This window comes from Furipterus horrens, unplaced genomic scaffold (assembly GCF_987537825.1).
Source record: "Furipterus horrens unplaced genomic scaffold, mFurHor1.1.pri manual_scaffold_6, whole genome shotgun sequence".
NCBI lineage: Eukaryota > Metazoa > Chordata > Mammalia > Chiroptera > Furipteridae > Furipterus > Furipterus horrens.
In genome coordinates this window covers 66,650,620-66,673,312 of record NW_028327176.1, presented here as the reverse complement: position 1 = coordinate 66,673,312, position 22,693 = coordinate 66,650,620, and the positions used below count along the sequence as shown (strand labels likewise).

Here is a 22,693-nt window from a genome sequence, read left to right as displayed (position 1 = left end):
AAGAAATATTCATCTAGACAGGTAGGAGGGGTAGAGCTGGGACAGAGAAGATGCAGTGTGGTGGTGGCGGTGGCTATGGCCAGCTGGTGGAAAATGCAGCCACACATTATAAAAGTGGGGAGGGACACCTGGGGAGTGCTCCCAGACCCAGACCAGACTGCACACTACGGTTCCAGCGCCAGGGAAAATAAAGCCTCATTGCTTCTGACTGTGCAAACCAGTGGGGGTTGAGATGGGGGAATAAACTGCCGGTATCTCAGCAGAGTCCACTTGCTTAGAGGGCCCCCATGGTCCTAGAATGTCTACAGACCCACCCACTCTGGGAACCATAGCCAGGGCAACAGCTAGAGAGGCACCAGTCCCATACGGGAAGTAGAAGTGTCTGGAAAAGGGGCTAGTACTGAGCAAGTGGCATTGTTCCCTCTCAGACCTCTTCCCAACATACAGAGCCACAACATGGTGAAAGGGGTCGCCCTGCACTGACAAATACCTAAGGTTCTGCCCCTTACAATATAACAGGTGCAACAGCTCTACCTAAGACACAGAGGCAAACACAGGAGCCTGTCAAGTTGAGGAGACAGAGAAGTATGGCCCAAAAGAAGTCAGCCAACCTAACAGACACAGAGTTCAAAACACTGGTGATAAAGATGCTCACAGGCTTGACAGATACGGTTGACTATGGCAAATGCATAAGGGAAGAAGTGAAGCCTAGGCTAAGTGAAATAAAGGAAAATCCACACAAAATGAATGGTAGAGGGAAGGAAACGGGTTCAAATCAATGATTTGGAACATAAAGCAGAAATAAACAAGTCAACCAGTACAGAATGAAGAAACAAGAATTGAAAAAATGAGAAGAGGCTTAGGAACCTCTGGGAGAACTTTAAATAGGCCAACATCTGAATCATAAGGATGCCAGAAGGAGAAGAGGAAGGGCAAGAAATTGAAAGCTTATATGAAAAAATAATGAAGGGAAACTTCCCTAATTTGGTGAAAGAAATAGACATACAAGTCCAGTAAGCACAGAGAGTCCCAAACAAGTTGGACCCAAAGAGGACCACACCAGGACACATCATAATTGACATGCCAAAGGTTAAAGATAAAGAGGGAATCTTAAAAGCAGCAAGAGTGACCTACAAAGGGGTTCCTATAAGACTATCAGCTAATTTCTCAAAAGAGGCTTTGCAGGCTGGAGGGGACTGGTGAGAGGTGTTTGAAATTATGAGAGGCAAGGACCTACAACCAAGATTACTCTATCCAGCAAAGCTATCATTTAGAATGGAAGGGCAGATAAAGTGCTTCACAAACAAGGTAAAGCTGGAGGAGTTCGTCATCACCAAGCCCTCGTTGTGTGAAGTGTTAAAGAGACCTATTTAAGAAAAAGAGGATCAAAATTATGAACATTAAAATGACAGTAAACTCACAACTATTAACAGCAGAACCTAAAAAAAAAAAGAAACAGAGACAAGCTGGGCAAACAACCAGAATAAGAACAGAATCATAGGTATGGGGATCATTTGGAGGGCTGTCAGCTGAGAGGGGGAAGGAGGAGAAATGGTACAGGGATTAGGAAGCATGATTGGTGGGTACATAATACACAGGAGGATGTTAAGAATAATATAGGAAAGGGTGAAACCAAAGAACTTATACGCATGACCCATGGACATGAACTAAGGGGGGTGGGATTGCCGGAGAGAAGAGGGGTACTGGGCGGAGGGGAGCAAAGCGAAAAGAAATTAGGACAACTGTAACAGCATAATCAATAAAATATACTTAAAAAAAAAAGAATGGAAGGAAGGAAGGATAGATGAGCAAAAGCACTTTATAGGGTCACAGTGGTTTTACACTTGTCCTGGGGTGAGCATGAGAAGAGGTGTGACCTAAATGCTTGTTCCAGTTGGAACATCTCTGTGCCAGGCGTGATTCTGGTGTACATATTTTTGGCACAAAGTGGCCCCCAAATTCAAGCAAACTATTCTTGTGTTTGACCAACCAAAAACACTGGAGGCAAAGCGAATTCTGTTGGAGTCACTGATAGGCGGTATGTCAGTCTCTAATGTTCCGCCTTCCTAGGGAACTTTCAAATACATCAGTTTTTACCTCATGCATTTATTTTAGAACCTAACCCTCCACTAAGATGCACCTGAAGTGAATTCAAAAGCACCTAAGCTTCAGAATGAGAAAGTGCTGGGACCCAATCCAGCCTCCACCACTTAACAAGCACAGTGACTGGGAAAATTCCTTAACTTCTCTGAGCCTCTTAGTTGGTCATCTCTAAAAAGGGGATTAACAGTAGCACCCACTTGAGTCTATGAGGCAGAGACCCTGAAAATGGCAGCTGTTAGAAACCAGCACTGTCACTATACCCGTCACAGACCCAGGTGTGATGACAGGTGGGGGCAGCTGTGACAGCAGGAAGGCAAAGGGAAGAGGCGGTGACCTCCTCAAGACTCACCCTCTGCCTCTTGGACTTGCTGCTGGGACTGTGTCTGCGACAGCTGTTTTTCTCTCTTCCTCTTCTTTTTCTTACCCTAAAAAATATGGCCAAAGGAAGAGGTCACTGAGACAGAACCACTGGCTTTTTGGGGGTGCTGCTCAGATAAAAAGGGGGGAGCCACTTAGATCAGACGCCCCCTGCACCCCTCACCGAAGTCGCAGGAGTGCCACCATTCCTTCCCCAGTCGCTCCTTCTTCTCTGCCTCACCCTAGTCTTTGGAGGGCCTCCCCCTTTCACTGCACTTCAGGCTTGGCTTTCCATCTCTCTCCCTAGTGCAGTGGTCCTTGATCTTTTTTTCTGAGGTGCCCTAGGTCCCACTGAAAAGTCTAATACAGCTATGAACCCTCTTACTAGAGAAAGGCAAATAAGAACATACATACAAAAGTCTGCCTAGTTTCAGGGAATTACTAGACATGCCAGCTGAGGCTCATGCACTGGTCTCTGAGCCCCAGCTTAGGAACCTCTGGCGACCAGAGTTGGCACAGGCCTCATACCACTCCCTGAAGTAGGGAGTCAAAGGTCAAGTCCAGGCAAATGGAAGGGGGCACAAATTTAAGTCTGTTATCAGGACATCAAAACCATGTCCTGCCCTGGCTGGTGTGGCTCAGTGGATTGAGCACTGGCCTGCAAACCAAAAGGTTGCTGGTTTGATTCCTAGTCAGGGCATAGGCCTGGGTTGCGGGCCAGGTCCCCATTTGGGTGTGCGCAAGAGGCAGCCACACACTGATGTTTCTCTCCCTCTCTTTCTCCCTCCCTCCCCACTCTCTCTAAAAATAAATAAAATCTTTTAAAAAATAAATAAAATGGCCAATCTTTAAAACAAAACAAAACCGTCCTTGTTGACCTCCTGAGAATTGAAATGCCTTATTTCTAGAGAAACAGACTTTTCCCTGGCTTATGAGCTCTCTGTCCATGTCATTAACATCCCTCTTCCCCTTCTTTGTGCCGATGCAGCTCTTCAGGTCAGAGTGGGCACGTACGTAATTGTCCCGGGCTGACCAGGTTGGGTAGAGCTGAGAGTGAAGCTGCCGCTCCTTCCGGGCCAGTTCATAGTACTTGGCCTGCTCTTCTCGGGACAGGTTGTGCCACTGTGGGAGAGAATATCAGAGACAACTGGGAGCAATGAACACAGGGGACACTGGCCATGCCACCTGGAGGGTAAGTGCAGATCTTACCTTTCTTCCCAGGATCTGGTTAATGGCTGCGCTTTCCTTCAGGGTGCACTCAGCCACCACCTTGGCCCTCATCTCCTTCATATACAACATGAAGGCATTCAGAGGCTTCTTCACGTGGGGTTTCTTTTCTTCCTCCTTTTTCACTGTGACCGGTGATTTCCTGGGAAGTAGGTTAGCATGTGTCAGCTGTCACCCAAGTCACCAATCCCTGCCTCTCACTTCAACTAATAGCCCATTGCTCTGGGGAGGGGGATGAGCTGCTTGATGCTAATTCAGGTGGCTGCTTTCAGCACCTGAGCATCTTCCGCTAGTAGTTCCAAGTCTCTGGATCACCAGGCCGTAGTCTATGAAAGGAGAATTTCCTGATGAAGGAGCAGAGGGTGGTGGTGACGGCTGGGATGCACCGGCCACAGTGATAGAGGAAGGAGGGCAGGACGCTTTGGGCAGAAATAAGGGCAGGGCTCTCCTGGGCCATGACGCACTGCCAGGCTTTCCTGCCCTCTCTGGCCTGGTGCTAGTCTCAGCTCTGCCACCAGTCAGCCGCCAGCCACATGACCATGGGAAAACTCTTTTCTGGAAGGGAGGGAAGCTAAAGAGCTTTCTCTGATTCTCTTGCAGCCTCTAAATCCTGATTGTAAAACTTTTTTTTTAAATGTGAAAGAAGATGCGTGATATCTCAGAGAGTCAAAGGGGATACTCCCCAGGGAGAGGATTTGGCTGAGGGAGGCTGCTGGGCTGCCCTCTAAATGCCACCAGGAGAGAAAAAACAAATAGCAGTTGCTGCCCAGAGACTGGGGCCCCCCAGCCCAGGCTCCGGGTTATACTCACGCGCTCACAGCTGGGCTCAGGCTGGGGGGTGCCGGCTCCTGCTTGACGATGGGGGAGACGATGGCGGGGTGGGGGATCCCTGAGGTGGGCAGACCAGGATGGGCCGGAGCCACCATGTGAGGGGAGAACCGACTGGAAACCAGGCTGTGCACCAGGTTGAAAGGACAAAAGAGGGATTTAGGCTGAATGCTTGCCACCCAGCAGAGGGCGAGCGTGGCTCCCTGCCTTTAGTGCAGAGGCATGTAAATACCTCCTCTACCGCAGAGTTTGAGGAACGGAAGGCCATTCATTGGCCTTGCTGGACAGAACCACGTTTGGGAAGCACCCAACAAGCCTTCCCTTCCCCTACCAATGCAGAGGGTTCCTATTTCTGATGCTGGAAGTGGGTAGGATGGAAAACACAAAAGGTGTCGTGGGTCAGAGGCCGGGTACCTTCCGGGAAAATAAGGGCTTATGTGAGTTACATTTCTTTCGTCACTAGAGGTACCACTGTCAGGCAGAGTTGGCCCCTGAGGCAAAAGCCTCCTTTTACTCTCCCATTCCGTCATATCATTTCAGGAGAAATCAATTTCCCAGTCTCTGGCTTCAGTGATTGTGTTCAAAAGAGCTCCAGTGGACTTTCCATAGAATCCCCCCCCCTTTTTTTTTGTCCACAGATGTGTGCGTATAATTTGTAATATACCTAAGATGTATGTACTATTATGTTTATCTGTTTTACTTCAATAAAAAGTGGGTGATACGATCATTTCCATAAATCAGGCTGCAAAAGGGTTGTACCAGAAATACTGAGATTCACGGAGCTTTCAAACTCAAAGGCAAGGCAGGTGGTGCAAATAAGTGAAGCAGGCCAGGTACAATACCATGGGGCCTGGTGGTGGCTTCTGGGAAAACTACAGAACCCCTAAGAAGTGGTTCTCAGAGCGTGTCCAGATCAGACACATCAGGAACTCGGTGGGGAAAAAAAAGCTTCAGTGCCACAAAGCCCAGCACGGAGTGGGGGGATGTGACCAGAGGGTTGAGTGCTAGGGCTTTGAAATCCTTCTCTCGGAGACATTGGGAAAGAATGACCCTGTGGTCATGAGGAGCCTTCCCACCAGGGGCATGAGTCTTATCAAAGGGAGGTGGGAGAAAGGTGAGTCTGGGCCTCCTTGTTTGCTGCCAAGAGAAGGCTGTTTAATGGTCAGGCCTGGCAAAGACACTAGCGGACAGCCATTCCCTGCACTGTCACTTTGTGCTCACAACTCGTCCCCGGATTTACCTGGACATTGAGGCATTCATGGCGAGGGCTGGGTAGGGGTGCCGGAAGCCACCAGGAGGAAGGGAGTACATGGGTTGTCCTTGCCTGCAGGGGTCAGGAGCAAGGAAATCAGGTCTGCATATTGGCTAAAATGGGAACGTTCAGGACAGGGAAGGGTACGGGTTGGGAAGAAAGGATGAGAAATACAGGGCAGGAAGTTGGAAGTAAGGATTGGGAGGGACCTGGGCGGGGGTCTAAGTCCTGGGCTTTGGTGAGAGAGCACCCCAGTGGGTACCCCCAGGGCAGATGGAGGTACAGAAGGCAGAACTGAGTATAAGGAGGGAATGAGGGTAAGAAAGGCTTCAAGTTTCCTTACTGTGGGACGAGCCAGCCGAGGGGATGGGGGATTTGTCCAACAGCTCCAGGAGACAGTGGGTAATATGGAGACAGTTCAGATGGGTGAGGGGGCCGGGGGATTCCTGCTTCCAAAGAGATGTGTCAGACTGTTCCCTGGCCCTACTGTAATGCCTTAAAATAACATCATTTGGGAGGTTCCTTGCCCTATGTCCCCAGGTGTGCTGGAGCTTGGAAGGCACTTTCCTTGCCCTCTGTCACCTCCCTGGCTCCATGGGCCATGGCCAAGGACCTATTCAGGAAGGCAGGACTAAGCAGGGTCTCTCTGGCTATATGGATCCCATTCTGTTGGTAGGATTAACATCCAGTGGCTTATACAGGAGTTAGTATCCAAGAGAAGGACAGGAAATTCTGGACTGACAGACCCAAGCTATCCCCAGAGTCATTAGCTAACAACTTCTCTAGAAAACATGCCTCATCTATGGAGAAACAAACTTTGGATTCCAAGTCCACATTTGTCCTCCTTATTATCTGTACCTTGTAGTAACTGTTTCTCTAAAGAGGGGCTCTGAAAATACTTTGAGCCATGGTAACTCTGTGGGAATTTTATGAAGACCATGGCTACCTGGGACAGACAGATCTGGTGAACAAGTTTTAAAAAAGACAACTCAGCCTTTCTGCTTTTAGTCTGGCTGGACCTGATTACTTGAAATGCTCAGGTTAGGGTAAAGGTCTTGGTTTAGGGAGGCACAGCCTGCAGTGTGCTAGACTTCAAGGGGAACAAAAAAAAAAATAGATTATCCCCCTTGCCAGCTTGTTTCACTCCCAAAGTGTTAGGAGATTCTAAAGTAAAAGAAAGAGAGACAGAGAAACACCGAACACTCACTGTGGAGCCAGGCCCCATGCACTATCTCATTTAATTCCCTTTCATCCTGACATCAACCCTGTAGTGTAGAAGGTACACATAAGGCACAGATGAAAAAAACCCAAGTGGCTAAAGTCAGTGGTGAAGGCTATAGCCAACTGAGAGCTGGAGACATGATTTGAACCTGGGCCAAATGGGTGCTCCCTGAGAAGAGATGCCTGTCCCCCTTCCTTCGCCCTTGGAGCCCTGTACGGGGTCAGCCCCAGCAGCTGCAGACTCACCTGTCTTTGGATCGATCTCTGGGGAGAGGTGTGTGGGAGGGGAGCCAGGGGAAAAGTGGTCGTTGCTGTAGGTGATGAGGGGTGTCAACGGGTGCATGTGATGCGGGTGCTGAACAACAGGAACTTTATTCGACTGGAAGACAGAGAGAAAATGACTAGGGCAGTTGCCAAAGAGATAGAGTAAAATCAGCTGTTATTTACTAAGTCGAATATGTGCCAGGTGTTTTCCATGTGACACCGCACTCAATCCTCCTACAGCCCTTTGAGAGAAAGTAGCAGAGGAGAGATTGTACCCACAGACCAACATACCGTCTTTGAAACAACCCACCGTGAGACCTCACGTAACTGGTTGTTACTCTCGGACGGTATAGACACAGCCCCAGAGCACTTGGAGCACTTCTCTCAGTTGCACTCCACTCCGCTGACTGAATTGCCCCACGGCTTCATTTCAAACCCCAGCAAATGTAAGGAGTACCATTATTTATAACTATTAAGAGAGAAAACCCCCCAGCACACCATTGACATATTCAGATTTCAGAAATGTTAAAATGGGAAAAAAGCTGCATGTTCTAGCATCTGTAAACTGAATTAATTTTAAAAGTGGTCTAAGTTAACAATAGGATCTTATATAAATGGGTACAGTTTATCCTACACTACAGTATAAGCTAGGCATAATGCCTAGTCCTTATAATAACCTAGCAGAGAAACTATGATTATCACCATCTGAAGGATGAAGAAACTGTGCTCAGAAAGATTAAGTGACTTAGCCCAGGACATAGAGCTGGTAAGCGGCAGAACTGGATTCACAGCACTCCCTTCTCTTGTATTATCAGCCTCCCCAAGAACCGAATCAAAACATCTTGGTCAGAGAGAAAGGATAGACATACTTTTTTTGTTTGACAAAGATTTGTAAAAAGGATGGTGATATGGAGGCAGCCGAAGGACTGGAACTCCAAACTGCTGTCTTATGTTTGAACTTCTCATTTTTGGGTTCCAGAAGCCCTTTTTTCCTTCCATAAGGTGCCCATTTGCTGCTCATAATGCAAACTCCAGTCTGTATATCTCCTTGGTATCTGTGTGCTGGTGGTAGTTGTAGTCCATTTTCAGTATGTCAGGCAGAGATGAGAGGCTGAGAACTGGATAAGGCCCAGAACCCAGGGCTCCTGCTGCCAGACCCGCAGATGCGAGGCAGAGTTCAGAACTCCTGAAGTGCAACCACTAGGAGGCGCTGGCACCTGCCTGGGCCCTGCAGGTACCTGGCCTTTAACAACTTCCTATGGCCTCCACAGAGGACTAAGAATGATTACAATTAAAACAAAACAAAACGTAAACTCCATGATAAAAAAAAAAAAGACTAAATAGAAGAACATCAAAATATAAACCGTAGCTATGTATGAGTGGTGGAACTATGGGTGATTTTGTCTGCCTTTGGGTATTCTCCAACTCACAGTTATTATCTAGTTAAAACGTATACTTACGACAAACACAAATTTTATAAGAAATAAATAGAAACCACGTTATAAAGCATTAGAAAACACAATCACTCAAGCCTAACCCAGTTACCATTATCATTTTGGTATGTCTCCATTCATTTAGACTCTTTGTGCATGTTTTTTATTTGCATTTATTTACATTTATAGCTTTTTTTAATTAAAAGATTTTCAGCTTTACTGAGATATAACTGACAAATGTAGTATATTGAAAGTGTACAATGTAATGATTATATATACATATATATATACACACATATATACATACATATATATACACATATATACACACATATATACATATATATACATATATATATCTCAATATATATACATATATATATATCTCAATATATATATCTATATATGCATTTAAAAATACTTGAAGCCCTGGCTGCTGTGGCTCAGTGGATTGAGTGTCGGCCTGCTAGCCAAGTGTCGCTGGTTTGATTCCCAGTCAGGGCACGTTACTAGGTTGCATGTCAGGTCCCCAGTTGGGGGCACAAGTGAGAGGCAACCACACAGCGATGTTTCTCTCCCTCTCTTTCTCCTTTTCCCTCTCTCTAAAAAATAAAATAAAATAAATAAGCAAACAAATAAATAAATTTAAAAAATAAAATAAAAATACTTGATAGTATTATGAAATCTTGACCGCCCATATGCTGTTGAGTTTGGCCTCATCAGGAGGTGGCAAGCGGCACTGAATGAGTGAGAGAGTTAAGTACAAAGCAGGAAAATGTGAGTTATATTTGAAAATGTAGGTATCCTCACTTAAATGCAGTTATTATAGGTTCCCAGTAGGTGGCATCACTGTCCAGAAAATGGACTAACAGGAGGTAGGTCCACAGAGAGCAAGGAAGGTAAACAATTCCCTGGTCAGGCTCAGAGGATGTGGCTGGTAAGTGAGACTGCCTCTTTGGGGCTGATTCAGGAAGGGCTCTCTTCTCCAAGGCTATGGTCCCAGCAAAGTTCCCACTCTTTTTCTCCTCAGCTGCCTTCAGGACAAGGATGTCCACAGCATAATCTCAGGCCTGGAGTAGGAAAGCTAGGAACTACCCTCCACCTCACAATGGATAACCTGGTAAAAACAACAGGAGCAAGCAAAGGCGCTGGTGTTCACTCAGCAAGGCAGCTGAAGCCAGCTTTTTCCAAAGAGCATCTCAGAGCCCCCTTAAACCTAAATCCTTTTGTCTATAGTCAAGCAGAGCCAACTCTTTCCTAGTTCAAGTGCTTCATGTCTACTTCAGTCTGTTTCTAGATTTGGTCCAAGCCAAAGTTCTTTAAACTCCCACCCACAAGGAAGCAATGTTTCCTTTCTCCGACTGTTTAGAACTTACCTAAAAAAAAAAAAAAGTAAATGTATTGATTTTCTAGAGAGGAGGGGAGGAGGAGGGGAGAGAGAGAGAGAGAAAGAAAGAGAGAGAGAGAGAGAGATTTGTTCTTCCATTTATTTATGCATCCATTGGTTGATTCTCGTATGTGCCCTGACTGGGGATCCAACCTGCAATCTTGGTATATCTGGATGACACTAATCAACTGAGCCAGCTGGCCAGGGCTAGGACTTACTTCCCAGCTCCAAGTAGAGCCAACAGCACTCAGCTCCACCACAGACCAAGAAGCTGCCTCTCTAAGAGGAGCTACCTCTCTAACACTCACCTGTCGCTCTCCTCCAGCTGCCTCTCAGCAGCTTGTGTGAGGCTCTCACAAAGCCTCCTGGCTCTTATTGTTCACTCACTATTCTCTTTTCTTCCTGATCCTGATTTCAGAGAAAAGAAGGATAGGGTTTGTAGCTTAGGCAAAAATGAGCCTCATCTCTGTGGTGTCACTCACAAAGCAGTCACAGACTGGCCAGCAGATTGCTCAGGAAACATACTTGGAGCTTCACTGGTTCGCTAACTAGGCCTGATTTTATATATTTAAGAAATTTATTCTATCTGCATTCAATTGTCTATTGACTGATAGAGGCAACCTTCTTTTTTGGTGACCAGAAGTGTTTTTAAGAATCTATGCTTAAACACATGGCTTGGGGAGTGGGGTGGGGTGGGGGGAGGGAACTGGAATTGTTCCTAAAACATCAGCCCACTCACAGCATTGTAATACACATAGAAGAAGGGTGGGATCTCAAGTGGTCAGAGGCCAAAAGGGGACCTGTTTCCCGCGGTTTGCTGAGAGTGCTCAACTGTAAAAGAACGAACATTTCCAAGGGCTTTCAGGCTCCAGCCACACTGTTCAGTGTTCCTCTGGTTCTAATATGTGGGATGCATCATCAGCTAGGCCAGGGGGCTCTCAATGTTTTTGGTCATGCAAGTCAAGCAATAAAAAGTGTGAGTTTTGCCATGTTCTTTTTGGTTTGTTCTGTTATCAGTGCTTTTAAAATTTATTTATTGATTTTTTTTTTTTTTTTTGAGAGATGGAAGGTGGGGGCAGGTTGAGAGAGACATCAGTTTGTTGTTCCACTTACTGATGCATTGACTAGTTGATACTTGTGCGTGCCCTGATGGGGACTGAACCCTCAACCTTGGCACATTAGGGTGATGCTCCAACTACTTTAGCTGCCCGGCCAGTAATCTGCAAATCCATGGAGTAGGGCGCTGCAGTGTGCTGCAAACCAACCAATAAGTGAAGTCCCTGAAACTGATCCCCTCTTATTCCATGCAGTAAAGGGTGAGTGCTTTCTAATGTTTTAGATTAAACATGTAAGTGACAGTGTCCCCACACCCAACTCCAGTAGACGATCCTGTGTCTGTCTGTATTCCCTTTTAGAGATAATCAGATTCACTACTTGGATAACAACTTTCTTTGTATGTATTCCATTCCAGCTCCTAGCATAGTCTCACTTAAATTCTTTAGCTGTCTTCTTCCTATCTCCATACATTGGCACATCACTTCAATAACTATTCCTTCTACCTAATGAGAGCTCATCAAGTATTGGAAGATAGCTACCTTGTTCCCTGAGGCCTTCTTTTTATATTCTTCATATGCCACAGTTTCTGGACTCCTCCCTCTTTTCTGGCCACCTGTTCATGCCACAGGTACCAAAAGGCTGGATGCTGACAGAGCAGACGTGGACAGAATCTGCGTCTCTGATGACATGGCTGAACTGCTGAACTAATTGGCCCTATAGAATACACATATTATTTGCATATTTAAAAGTTGCTAATAGTTCTTCGAAGTTCTCATTACAAGAAAAAAAAAAATTCTGTAACTATGTGACAAGAAAAACATTCTGCAATGCCTTAAATTAAATGACATCGGGCTGAAGGGTGGAAGGAAGACACAGAAGTTAATTAGCTCACAATTGCGGGCACAAACCAATAAAAGACAGCATCTATCCCGAACTAACCCCGCTTCACCTTCTCCCAACCCTTTATCTGTAGCAAAACAACTCCCGTCTTTCTTCCCCAAACTTATATATGAAAGAGCCTGTCAGCACCAGGACAACAGACATGTCTCCTCCATCAGCCCTGCCGCTGGTGGCTCAGACTGTGTGTCCCAGGACCTGGCCCTTGTCTGGCTATAGCATGTGGCTCAATAAAATCCTTTCTTTCAGAAAACTTTCGGCTCTGAAAATTTGTTTAACATATGTATGGTGACGGATGTTAACCAGACTTACTGTGATGACCATTTTGCAATATTGAATCACTGTGCTATACATCTGAAACTAACGTAATGTTGTATGTCAGTTATACTTCAATGAATTTTTTTTTAAATAAAGAAAATACAGATAATAACATTTAGAACAAATATTTATGTTGAATTTGAATTGACTATGCACCAGGCAGTGTTCTAGGTCTTGTGAATGCACTAGAGAATCTTGTCTATTTAGACAAAAATACCTGTCCTCACAGTACTTACATTCTAATGGAAGAGACAGACAATAAACTAAATAACATAATATATTAAATAGTGATAAATGCTAAGGGGAAAAACTAAGCCCCCTAGGGAAGGCAGTTAAGAAATGAAGGGGGAGTGGGTTAGAAGTTACACAGGCTGGCCAGAGAAGGCCTCAATGAGAAATAACTTTTGAATAAACACCTGAAGGAAGTGGGGAGCTAGATGTGTAGGCAGGTGGGGGAAGAGCATTTTGGCAGAAGGAACACAAGTATAGTGATTTTGAGGTGGGCATATGCTCAGTACATTTGAGGAACCACAAGGAGGCCAGCGGACTGAAGAGAAAAAATTAGGAGATGAGGGTCTATGTGTATTAACAAATACTTTCTGAGCTCCTAATATATGACACGCAGCGTGCTACAGGCTATAAAAGGTACAAAGATCAATCAAGAGCCTCTTCATCAGGGCAACAATAGAGATAAAATGCTCAGGGAATTGGAGTGTGATGCAGGTTCTTCCAAGCAGCAGTGCATTTTTGAAGTTTTTGCAAATTGGACCGGGCAGAAAACTCTTGGGATAAATCTTCCCTTATCAAAGCTCTCCCTTTCCCACTGTTTGCTGACATTAATGTGGCAAAAGAGAACCCTGATGTTACCTTTATTTTTGTTCCTTGGGCCCTGGCCTTTTTTCTTTTCCCATGCAGATGCTTGTGGGGAAAAAAAATTAAATCCTTGCAATTCAAATTGTTGCTAGGTAAATGTCAATTTTCATTTACTTTGTAGAATTTGAATAAGCTCTCTCAATCTATAAATTCAAGTTTTTGTTTTTAAAGTCCACCTTAACTTTCATCTGTTATTGCCTTCTTTCATTTGTTTTGGTCTCTCCTTAGGAACATTGTTTGTATTTTGATTTTCCTTTTCTCTCCTCTGTCATCTTTTTCAGTGTTATCAGTGCACAGGTTTGACTTGCCACAATGTCCATTTGGGTCTATACTAAGATTAATAAGCTGGGAGATAGAAGTAAGAATTCCCCAAAGCTAAATCTCAATAGCAGAAGCTAATAAAAGGAATGATGGAGGTAGGCAATCATCAATGGCTTCCAAAACTAGTGGGTGAAATGGGACATTTACATTGCTCCAAAGCCTCTACCTACAGAGCACTACTGTGGAAAAGCATGGCAGACACCACCGGAATTAAATGATTAAAATCAATGTCGCCAGTATTGGGACAATCGGACACGGCAGGTCTGCCTCCCAGTGTGATGCACCCAGGACACAACGTCAGCAGTGCGTTCTTGCCAAACATACCCAGGAAATATCAGATAAACCCAAATTGAGGGACATTCTCAAAAAGGTCAGGGTCAGGCCAGGAAAGACAAAGGCTAGGGAACTCTGCTAGACTAAAGGAGACTTAAGGGGCATAGTAACTAAATGCAATGTGTGACCTTGAACTCCAGAAAAAAACAAGAAAAAAAGAAAACGACATGGCTATAACAAATAATGACTGGAACATTTACCAAAATCTGAATATATATTGCGAGTTAGCTAATAATATGAAATGTTATTTTCTTGATTTTGATAACGGCACTGTGGTTGCTTGAAGAGAATGTCTTCGTTCAAAGGAACTACATCTAAAGTATTCAGGGTTAAAGGGGCAAAACTTCTGAATCTGGACAAAGTGTATATGGGAGTTCTTTGTATTATCCTTGCCGTTTTCCCGGATGTTTAAAATTATTTCCAAATAAAAAGTTAATACTGTGTAGTAAGAATTAAAATCAGTACTGGAGGTAGAACAGAGCAGTACCATGCTGTGTGATGAGTTTTGGGATTATTTTGGGTCTACACAGGTGTACTGATAAGAAGATGGAGAAATTACAATTTTAAAGGGAAACTACAGCCAGTGTTTCCACTCGAGAAGTGGCATGCCAAGCAGTCAGGCTCTCGGCTCCGTGGCGGAGCAGCGAGCCGGCCATTCACTAGAAGGAGGGCTTCCCGACTCTGGCTTGACAACTGTTCATGGGACAGGAAGCTTTGCAATGCTCTTCGGAGAGTGGCTCGATGCTCAATGATGAAACAGGGTGCTTACTTTTATTAAAGGAAGCATTTGGTCATCATCTGGAAGACAAGTTACAAGTAAATGTGCACGTGCACGCACACAGAAACAAGATGGAAATGATATGTAACAAAATGTTTGTGAGTTGTGGGATTATAGGTCTTTTTCTGTAGCTTTGGCATTTTCCCAAGTGTTTTACACAGCACACGCATTACTTTCATGGTTTAAAAAAGATTGAACTTAAAAATGTCCTCAGTGAGAAGAGGGATTGGACCCAGGGGTAGAGACGGGTTTTAGAAGGGGTGTCTCCATCCTTCCCCAGACCATTTATTCTTCTAGTCATTCAACAAATGTTCCTCGAGTATCTCATCTGCACCAGGCATTGTGACAGGTGTCGGGTAAAATAAACATGAAGAAAACAGATGCAATTGTTTCTCTGAGTTGGATAAGTTCTGGAAGTGCATCTATTTGTTTTGTGTGGCTGGGCACAGAGCTCCAGGGAGAGAGTGGAGGGAAAGAAGGGGTAGGCACATGGGGCCATGGTGAGGGTTCTGGCGAGGGGTTGGTTACATATGAAAGATCATTGTCGCTTAGCTTTTAGAGCTTGTTTTGAAGGCATAAAATCCTAGTCGTAATGACACTTAACTTCATCTCCCACACTGGCCCAGTGACAACTTGTTTAGACATATTTCCATGAGAGGTAGCTTCTACCTGACTCATTTAATCTCTGTAAGTATGCAGGCTGTTTGCCTCATTTGCCCTTCTCCCAGGGCAACCCTCATCTGAGAATATTTGGCTCACGATCCTAAAATGAGTTTAATAATCAAGTATTTTCATTTTTCTAATAAAAAAGTGAGTGTCCACACCTCCATGACTACTTCAGTGACCTTCATTTCCTGCTTCTGCCTCTGGCCTGGAGAACCCGGCACCTGGTAAAGTGGGATCATCTCTAGAACTCCTTCCCCTTTTGCCTTCGATTTGCAATCAGGGCAATGATTCTCAACTCCACCTGCCCCTCAGAATCTCCCAGGGAGCTTAAAAAACTGAGATACAAGCCCCATCCCAGACTAATTAAATCATAACCTTGGAAGAGTAGATGCTAAATTCCATAGGCTCATTATCTCTATTACCTTTGTAATCCATCCATTTGATCTGGCACCTAGTTCAGGACCTCATCACCTCTTAGTCTGCTAATTAAATGGTATTTTAATCATCTTTTCCTCTCTTAATAATAGCCATGGTGGTGATGGTGGTGGTGATAGCAAGCTGACAGTTACTCAGGGCTTACTTTGTGCTAGGCACAATTGTAAACTCATTACAATGTACTGGCACATTTTCGCACAACTCTAAGAGGTCAAGTCCTTTCTAATTCCCGTTTTATAGGTGAGGAAACCAACGTAAAGAGAGATGAGATAATCTGCCTGAAGCTGCACCAATAAAGGCTGAGTTGGAGTTTGAATGCTCTGTATCATAAAGCCGTAGCATGTACACCATCCTTCCCATGTACCTCAGGCATTGGAACAAGATGCTTAGACTTGGACATTTTAAATGGAGCTCTTTTTCCAACCTGTAGAATTTCAAGCCAATGACAAGGTTTTCTCCCATAAATGTTCCTTAAGCTTTTGAGGCCTGTTTCTGGTTTTCCATAAGAGAATACAAAATATGATAATATATAGTTTACTAGAAACTTATCCATTTTGCTATCTACAATGGAATTTACCATATGTTCATGCTTCTTCATGCAGAAAAAGAAACCCCACAATGTTGAATTCAGATCTGCAGAGCACACATTTTCAACAGCTGGATGTCTGGCAGACAGGGCTGTGGGTGTAGAACCTTGTTGAGAGTTTAGGAACTTCATATACTTTTGTGTCAAACTAAAGTATAAGTGAGGATGAACAGATGATCTATTGAGGGAAAGAGACTAGAAAGAATATGGAAGTTTAGAGAGGGCAAAGAACTGATACTGGGATTATAGAAAGCAGAGGGTTGTGGATACTGTCAGGTGTCACGGAGTGGAGAAAAAGCAGAGAAAATAACTGGACTTACGTATTAGATGGCAATTGGGAAGCTGAGCCAGGCTGCAGTGGGTTGGTAGAGTAAATGATGCAGGGATAGAGGTGAAGGTCTAACTCTTGTGCAAGAAGTTGCCAGGAAACATTAGGGAGGGGGGGGGAAGGATAATGCTCACAGGTAGAGGAGAGCCGGACACAGGTTTCTTTCTTTTTTTCTTTTCTTTTTTTTAATCACAGATGGGTTGTTCTGTGTAACAGGAAGGATGGCAAACTCAAAGAATGCATGCACTAATTTTAAAGGGCGCTCACTTGTATAAAAGTAGATGGAGATTTTAGACAACATGCAGAGAGACAGTATGTGGAGGGAAGAGAGGAGAGGTCCCTGCTATCTCGGGGTCTGGAGTGGGCTGAAGGATGCTACAGGTGCGTGGGGGCCAGCAAAGACCTGAAACAGTTAGAGAGCTGTGGCGGGAGGTAACAGCCAGGTTTGTGGAAGGGTAGATGTGGGATGCCATGGCCTCCACCGTGACAGACTCTCGCCACTAGAGGGCACCTGTAGCTTGTGCTCAGCATCAGAAACAGGCATCTGGAGGGGCAGCCACCACTCTGGCCTGTTCAGCTCCTGGGATGCTTGTTCCATGGCTGCTCATGTCTTATGACCAGCCACAGCACCTCTCAGGGGCAGCCTGCACTGGACGGCTGGTCCTGCCACTCACTGCTGCCTACTCAGTCACTAGCCTCTCCTAGAGAGTGTATGGAACAGCAGTCCCCAGCTGTCTCCCCAGTGGATGGCTGTGACAGCCATTTGAGAACGACACATGACATTGATTTGTAAAGTGCCAAGGACTTTTCTCTTATAAGTGGTCTTGTGATTACTGGAAGTCAAAGAGACTCAGGGCACCATGATCTATCTTTCTATGTGTATCTTTTTTCTCCACTAAGCTTATAATGAAAAAGTACTATCAGGATATCTTAAAATGTCCTGAATGTGATGAAATAATATATATGGGACTTGCTTTAAAACAACCTAGTGTGGCGGTAGGGGGAGTGTGGGTGAAGGGAAGAGGTAAAATTTTCCATAATGAAGTTTAAAAAACATCATACATTTCCAGGTCTCCTCATCTGTAAATGGCTAGCCCATGCCAGCTGGGTTTCCTTCTGGCTGTACCTGCTATGATTCTGATTCAAAAGTACAGTGGGTAATACCAGTTAGCTTGTGGGCTGTGTAATCTTAAGGCAAGGGTTGCTCTTAGAAGTCCAGGAAAGGAATACAAGATTCTGGGATCATCTCTCATTTGCTTTCAGTTGCAGTCCATTCCAAGTGCAGAGGTGGTGAGACCTGCTTGGGCCCCTTAGCTCCTGCCTCCCAGGACCTCTGTAGCCTGGGTAGCCATAGGGCTTTGAAGAAGAGCCTCGGCTGCCCTGTGGGGCTTTTGTATGCACGTGTCTTGCTTCATTCTTTTCTAGAACATACTGTACAGAAGAGCCCCTTCAGCTGTTTCCTTGCAGCTCCAAGGGAGAAGCAGAGGCTGATGAGCTCCGACAGAGGAAGGGGAGACGGCACTGCCTGGCAGAAGGGCTCCAGTGGCAGTGGAGAAGGGCCAGGGTTACCGGCCAGGGTCGGACGGTATTCCCAATGTCACAGCGTCCCAGGTGGATGAGTGTGTGTGCTGAGGTGGAAGGGGTGGGGAGGCACATGGCCTAATTGCTACCACCCTGACAACTGGGGTGCCCACACACCAGAGGCAACACCACCAGACCCAGCAGCTTCGGGAGGGTGGAGGGGAGGCAGTGACAGATGAAGGGAGCAGGAGTTTTCCTTCAGCGCTTTGAGAAATACATACACTTACCAAGTGTGCTGGGGACGGTGACCTGGCGTCCTTGACTGTAGCACTGGAAGGGACGTCCAGGAGGGGCCATTTCATCTGCAGGTACTGTATGGGAGACAGAAAACACAAAGCAGCTGGTGAGAGGAGGCCCCAAGTGCCCGGTGTGAGCTGAGCTGTGGTTCACTTTAATAGCACACGCTCCTTACTATCCTCATGGCCATCATGAGGCAGGGCATATATGTATAATCATCATTGCCACTCACAGCCCCCTCTGTCATTTTAGGGGACACACATGATTCTACGATGACCAAAGTATTCAAAGGACCAGGTCACGTCCTCCCTGCTGTAGTCACGGGACGAGCAGGGCTCACCTAGGGAGCCAAGGCTTTCAGATGGCGATCCTATGCCATTCATTTCCAAGGCTTACAGCACCCCACACCAGGCTTCCTAAGAAATAGCCTCTTCAGAAGGATCTGGTCAATGAATGAATCAAAACCATCTGCCCGGCACTTGCAGGGTCATGGGTAATATCTATTCATACTCAAGGTGCTGAACTTCCATTATAGAGTTTCTCAACCTTGAAAAGATAATCCAATACACACTCTGCCTTTTCCCATGCATTACTGCAGAAAATCCAAACCAAATAGTGAATCAACGTGCATGTGCGCACACACATATGTTCTTTAAACAAACGTTTCTCTTTTACTCTGGCACAGCACAGTCTCTGGCAAGAGCCAGTGGAGCGAGGCAGGGAGGGCCCTGGCAGAGCCTGCCTGGGCTCTGAGCTCTGGACTTGAGCGTTCATAGGTTTAGGTTCTCACTCTGCAAGGGTAGGCTGTGTGACTCCGGACAAGCGTCATAACTCTGAGTCTCAGTTCCTTAATCTGTAAAGCAAGGCTATTGTCATTAACTTTACTGGTTGTTAGAAGGATTAGGGACAATGTCAAGTATTTGCATGTGAGAGACATTTGATAAATGGCAGCTATAATTTTCATAAGCAAGTCATTAGTCTCTGCCAGGAGAGAAAGCACACATGTTGTCTTAGTGTCAACACTGACACGGTGCCTCTGGGCAGCAGACCAGCCGTGCAGACTCTGCTGAATTCTTGAGGCTACTCTGAACATGAAATCTCTAATAGGAAATGGTGGCTCCAGGGAGAGTTTCATATAGAGACAAAAAGAAGTCTTTGAATCACCCCTTGCTCTGGCCATACAATTCCAGGAAAAGTCATGGTTTGGCCTTGACTATGTGCACAGGATTGGGGGAGTGGGATGGGCCGGGTCCCAGAGGGCCCCTTGACTTTCCATCGACCAAAAAACTGGCTAAGAAGGCAGGGGCCGGGCTTTCAGAAAAGTGTCCTCGTGTAAGAACAACAATCCAAGGATACATCTACCAAGGGCCAGGGCACTCAGGGAACGCAACGGGCCAAGCAGGCCAGCGGCAGGAGACGTGGGAGGTGAGAATGAAAGAGGGCGCTGGGGCCCATGAGTAAGGGCAGTCTTCCCACTCCCGGTCCTCTGATTCCCTGCACCCATACTCCTCACCTTTGTCCCTGCCCTCTGGAGGTCTTGTCTTCTTCCTCCCTTCTCACCTGCACCCATCTCCCTCTCTACCAGAGCTGAAGGGGGATCTAAATGTTTATGGCAAGTTTAAAAAGCCCAACAAATATTGCTATCGTTAGTTAAAACCAATTTCCTCAGTGAGTAACAACATTTTTGCTACACTGGCAGTTTTCAAAGCATTTTGATCCACATAACCAAGGTTAATCTTCATAGTAACCCTGCAGTGACAGGTATGGATGACTGTCCCAAATTCTCAGATGCACTAATGGGAGTAAATGCAAGGTAAATGGCTTTGACCAACTTCATGATGAGAGCTGGAGCAGAGGTCTCTCGACTTCAAATCCCATACTTTTCACTGCAACACAAGTCCTAAAGCTTTTCACAACACCAGCTTCTTAAACACCCACCCCCATAGCCATACTTTTCTCTACTCCGATGGGTTTTTCTCTCTCCTTTTCTGCCTCGAACAGGGCTGGCCACCCAGAAGCTGAATGAAGACATACATATCAATGATCTCCTGGAGGGACACCTGAGGTGGCCAGAGCTTACACCTGACTGATAATCACCCTCATTTCCCTAGAAGCAACAACCTGAATATTTCTGTTTTATAAAGTTGAACAATAATCACAAATATCAGGTGCTATAGAAGAGTGTCCCCGACCCCCACTCTCTCCAAAACACAATAGAAGGCTCCTAAAATCCATCAGCTCTATCAGCATCTGGTTCCCTATTTAGTCATCAGATATATGCTGAGCACACTTCATTCTTATTGACTTGCAAAGGATATTCTTACATTATATAGTGGTGGCCGAAAGGTATCTGCCTGCATCCTAGTTGGGGACAATGCTAGAGTTTTGTGTCTTATCAGTTGACCTCATGCACTGTCAGGCATAGAGGCTTGTAGGATTCTAACATAGGATTTCTCCAGCCTTGGCACTATTGACATTTTGGGCTGGATAATTCTTTGCTGTGGGGGCTGTCCTGTGCATTGTAGGATGTGTAGCAGCATCCCCAGCCTCCATCTATTAAATGCCAGTATCTCCCACTCTCCTGTCCATCTGTGATAACCAAAAATGCATCCAGACTTTGCCAAATGTCTCCTGGAGGAGCAAAACTGCCCCCTGATGAGAACCACTGCTGATCAGGCCGAGGAGCTGGTACCCGACATACTTTGTGTTGTATTATGGTCTGTCTGCCTTGGCACTGGGGCTATCAAGCTACAAACATATAATAAAACACAACATTCATAGTAATAGCTACCATTTCCAGTTATCTATCATCTGCTTTATGTTTCGCCTACCTACCCAGCTGTGTGAAATTCTGGTGGGAAGGGGCCACACAGGCCTGAGGATCCGCTCTCACTCACTTTATTTCATTTTTAAACACTTTATTGAATGCATTGGGGTAACACTGATTAATAAAATTATATAGGTTTCAAGTGTACAAATCAATAATACATCATCTGTATATTGTATTGTGTGTTCACTCACTGACTTTAACCAAGACCTGGAAGCTTGGGAGGTAGGTGGAAATTTTTAGCTCTGTCCACCACTGAAGTCTGACATTTTGCAGATCTGTCAGGCAGGTGAGGAGAGGTGGTTCTGGGAATACTGTACATCTAGTCTAGGACCCCTCCTGCTCCAGCCCATCCTGGGGGTGGAGGGTGCGTGTATGCTGAGAGGGATACATTCTGGGAGGAAGGGAAATGGAGGACTGTCAATTCCTCTTTTGTACTTTTCTGTCTTTTTATGATTTTGAAGGTGGTGGTGATGGGGCGGGGTTGGGGGGAGAGAAAGACCTATAAAAATCATTGGAGCCCCCTGTAGCTTTGTCATGAATGCCTCTGGACTGCAGCTCTGAGGGAAAGGGGTACTCTAAAGGGACAGCTGAACTTCCCAGATCCATAAGCTGGGGCAGCAAGAACCAGCAACACCCCTGTACTCCTCCTCCACCTCAGCACCAGGAATTTGGGGGTGGCTGGGTAGTTCTGAATCTCTAGGTCAGGTACAGCCCAATGTTTCGTGGAAATAAAATTCTTCTTGGTTGCGACTCTCACATAAGCCAGCACCAGGCTACCCCAGGGGAATTACTCATTGGTGGGAGCATGTCCTTGGGGTGTAAGAGACATGTGGCTTAGACAAGGACGTTTTCATGATAAAGGCATGTGGGCAAACGAAAACTGCTGGTTTCTCCAAGACCAGGCTAGGCTCCATCCAGCTGGCCATATGCAGCTGGCCCTGACCCGTGTATCATGGCCGGGCCACAGTAGGCAGTGAAGTTGGTCCAGCCACCACCCTCCTGGCGATGCTGCAAAATGTAAAACATGGGACCTGTGTGGAATCAGTGCAACTGATGGCCAAATAGCGGCAATGGCCACTGCTTATGACATGTCGTTTCTCTGATACTCAAAACAGAAAAGCACCCAGACTCACCCAAATGGCAAGTACACAGCCCTTGATTTGCATACGCTGCTGCATACGCTATTGAGAGCTGTGACTCTTTGAGACAGGACAGGTACAGTTTCCCAATCTTGCTGAACCTGGGAAACTCTTTTTGGGAACAGGGGTCCATGGAACACATTTGGGGAAATTCTGCTATTATGGTTCACAGTGAAGCAGAGGGAGGCTGTGGCTTAAGAGTGCTTCTGTTCCTAGTGTAATCATTTTCACTGGAACAGTTTC

General features: G+C 45.6%; 1 protein-coding gene across 2 annotated transcripts in view; it reads right to left on the bottom strand.

Annotated features, from left to right (window-relative positions):
- The window catches only part of TCF7L1 (transcription factor 7 like 1), a 170,359-nt gene that overhangs the window by 8,181 nt on the left and 139,485 nt on the right, over nucleotides 1–22,693 (bottom strand). For both annotated transcript variants that reach the window (XM_090281620.1, XM_090281619.1), the window contains exons 4-11: nucleotides 18,472–18,555; nucleotides 7,235–7,367; nucleotides 6,111–6,213; nucleotides 5,756–5,839; nucleotides 4,498–4,641; nucleotides 3,670–3,829; nucleotides 3,475–3,582; nucleotides 2,453–2,528 (exon numbers count right to left, since the gene is read on the bottom strand). In XM_090281620.1, the coding sequence (XP_090137746.1) occupies nucleotides 2,453–2,528; nucleotides 3,475–3,582; nucleotides 3,670–3,829; nucleotides 4,498–4,641; nucleotides 5,756–5,839; nucleotides 6,111–6,213; nucleotides 7,235–7,367; nucleotides 18,472–18,555 (892 nt within the window). The remainder of the gene's footprint in view (nucleotides 1–2,452; nucleotides 2,529–3,474; nucleotides 3,583–3,669; nucleotides 3,830–4,497; nucleotides 4,642–5,755; nucleotides 5,840–6,110; nucleotides 6,214–7,234; nucleotides 7,368–18,471; nucleotides 18,556–22,693) is intronic.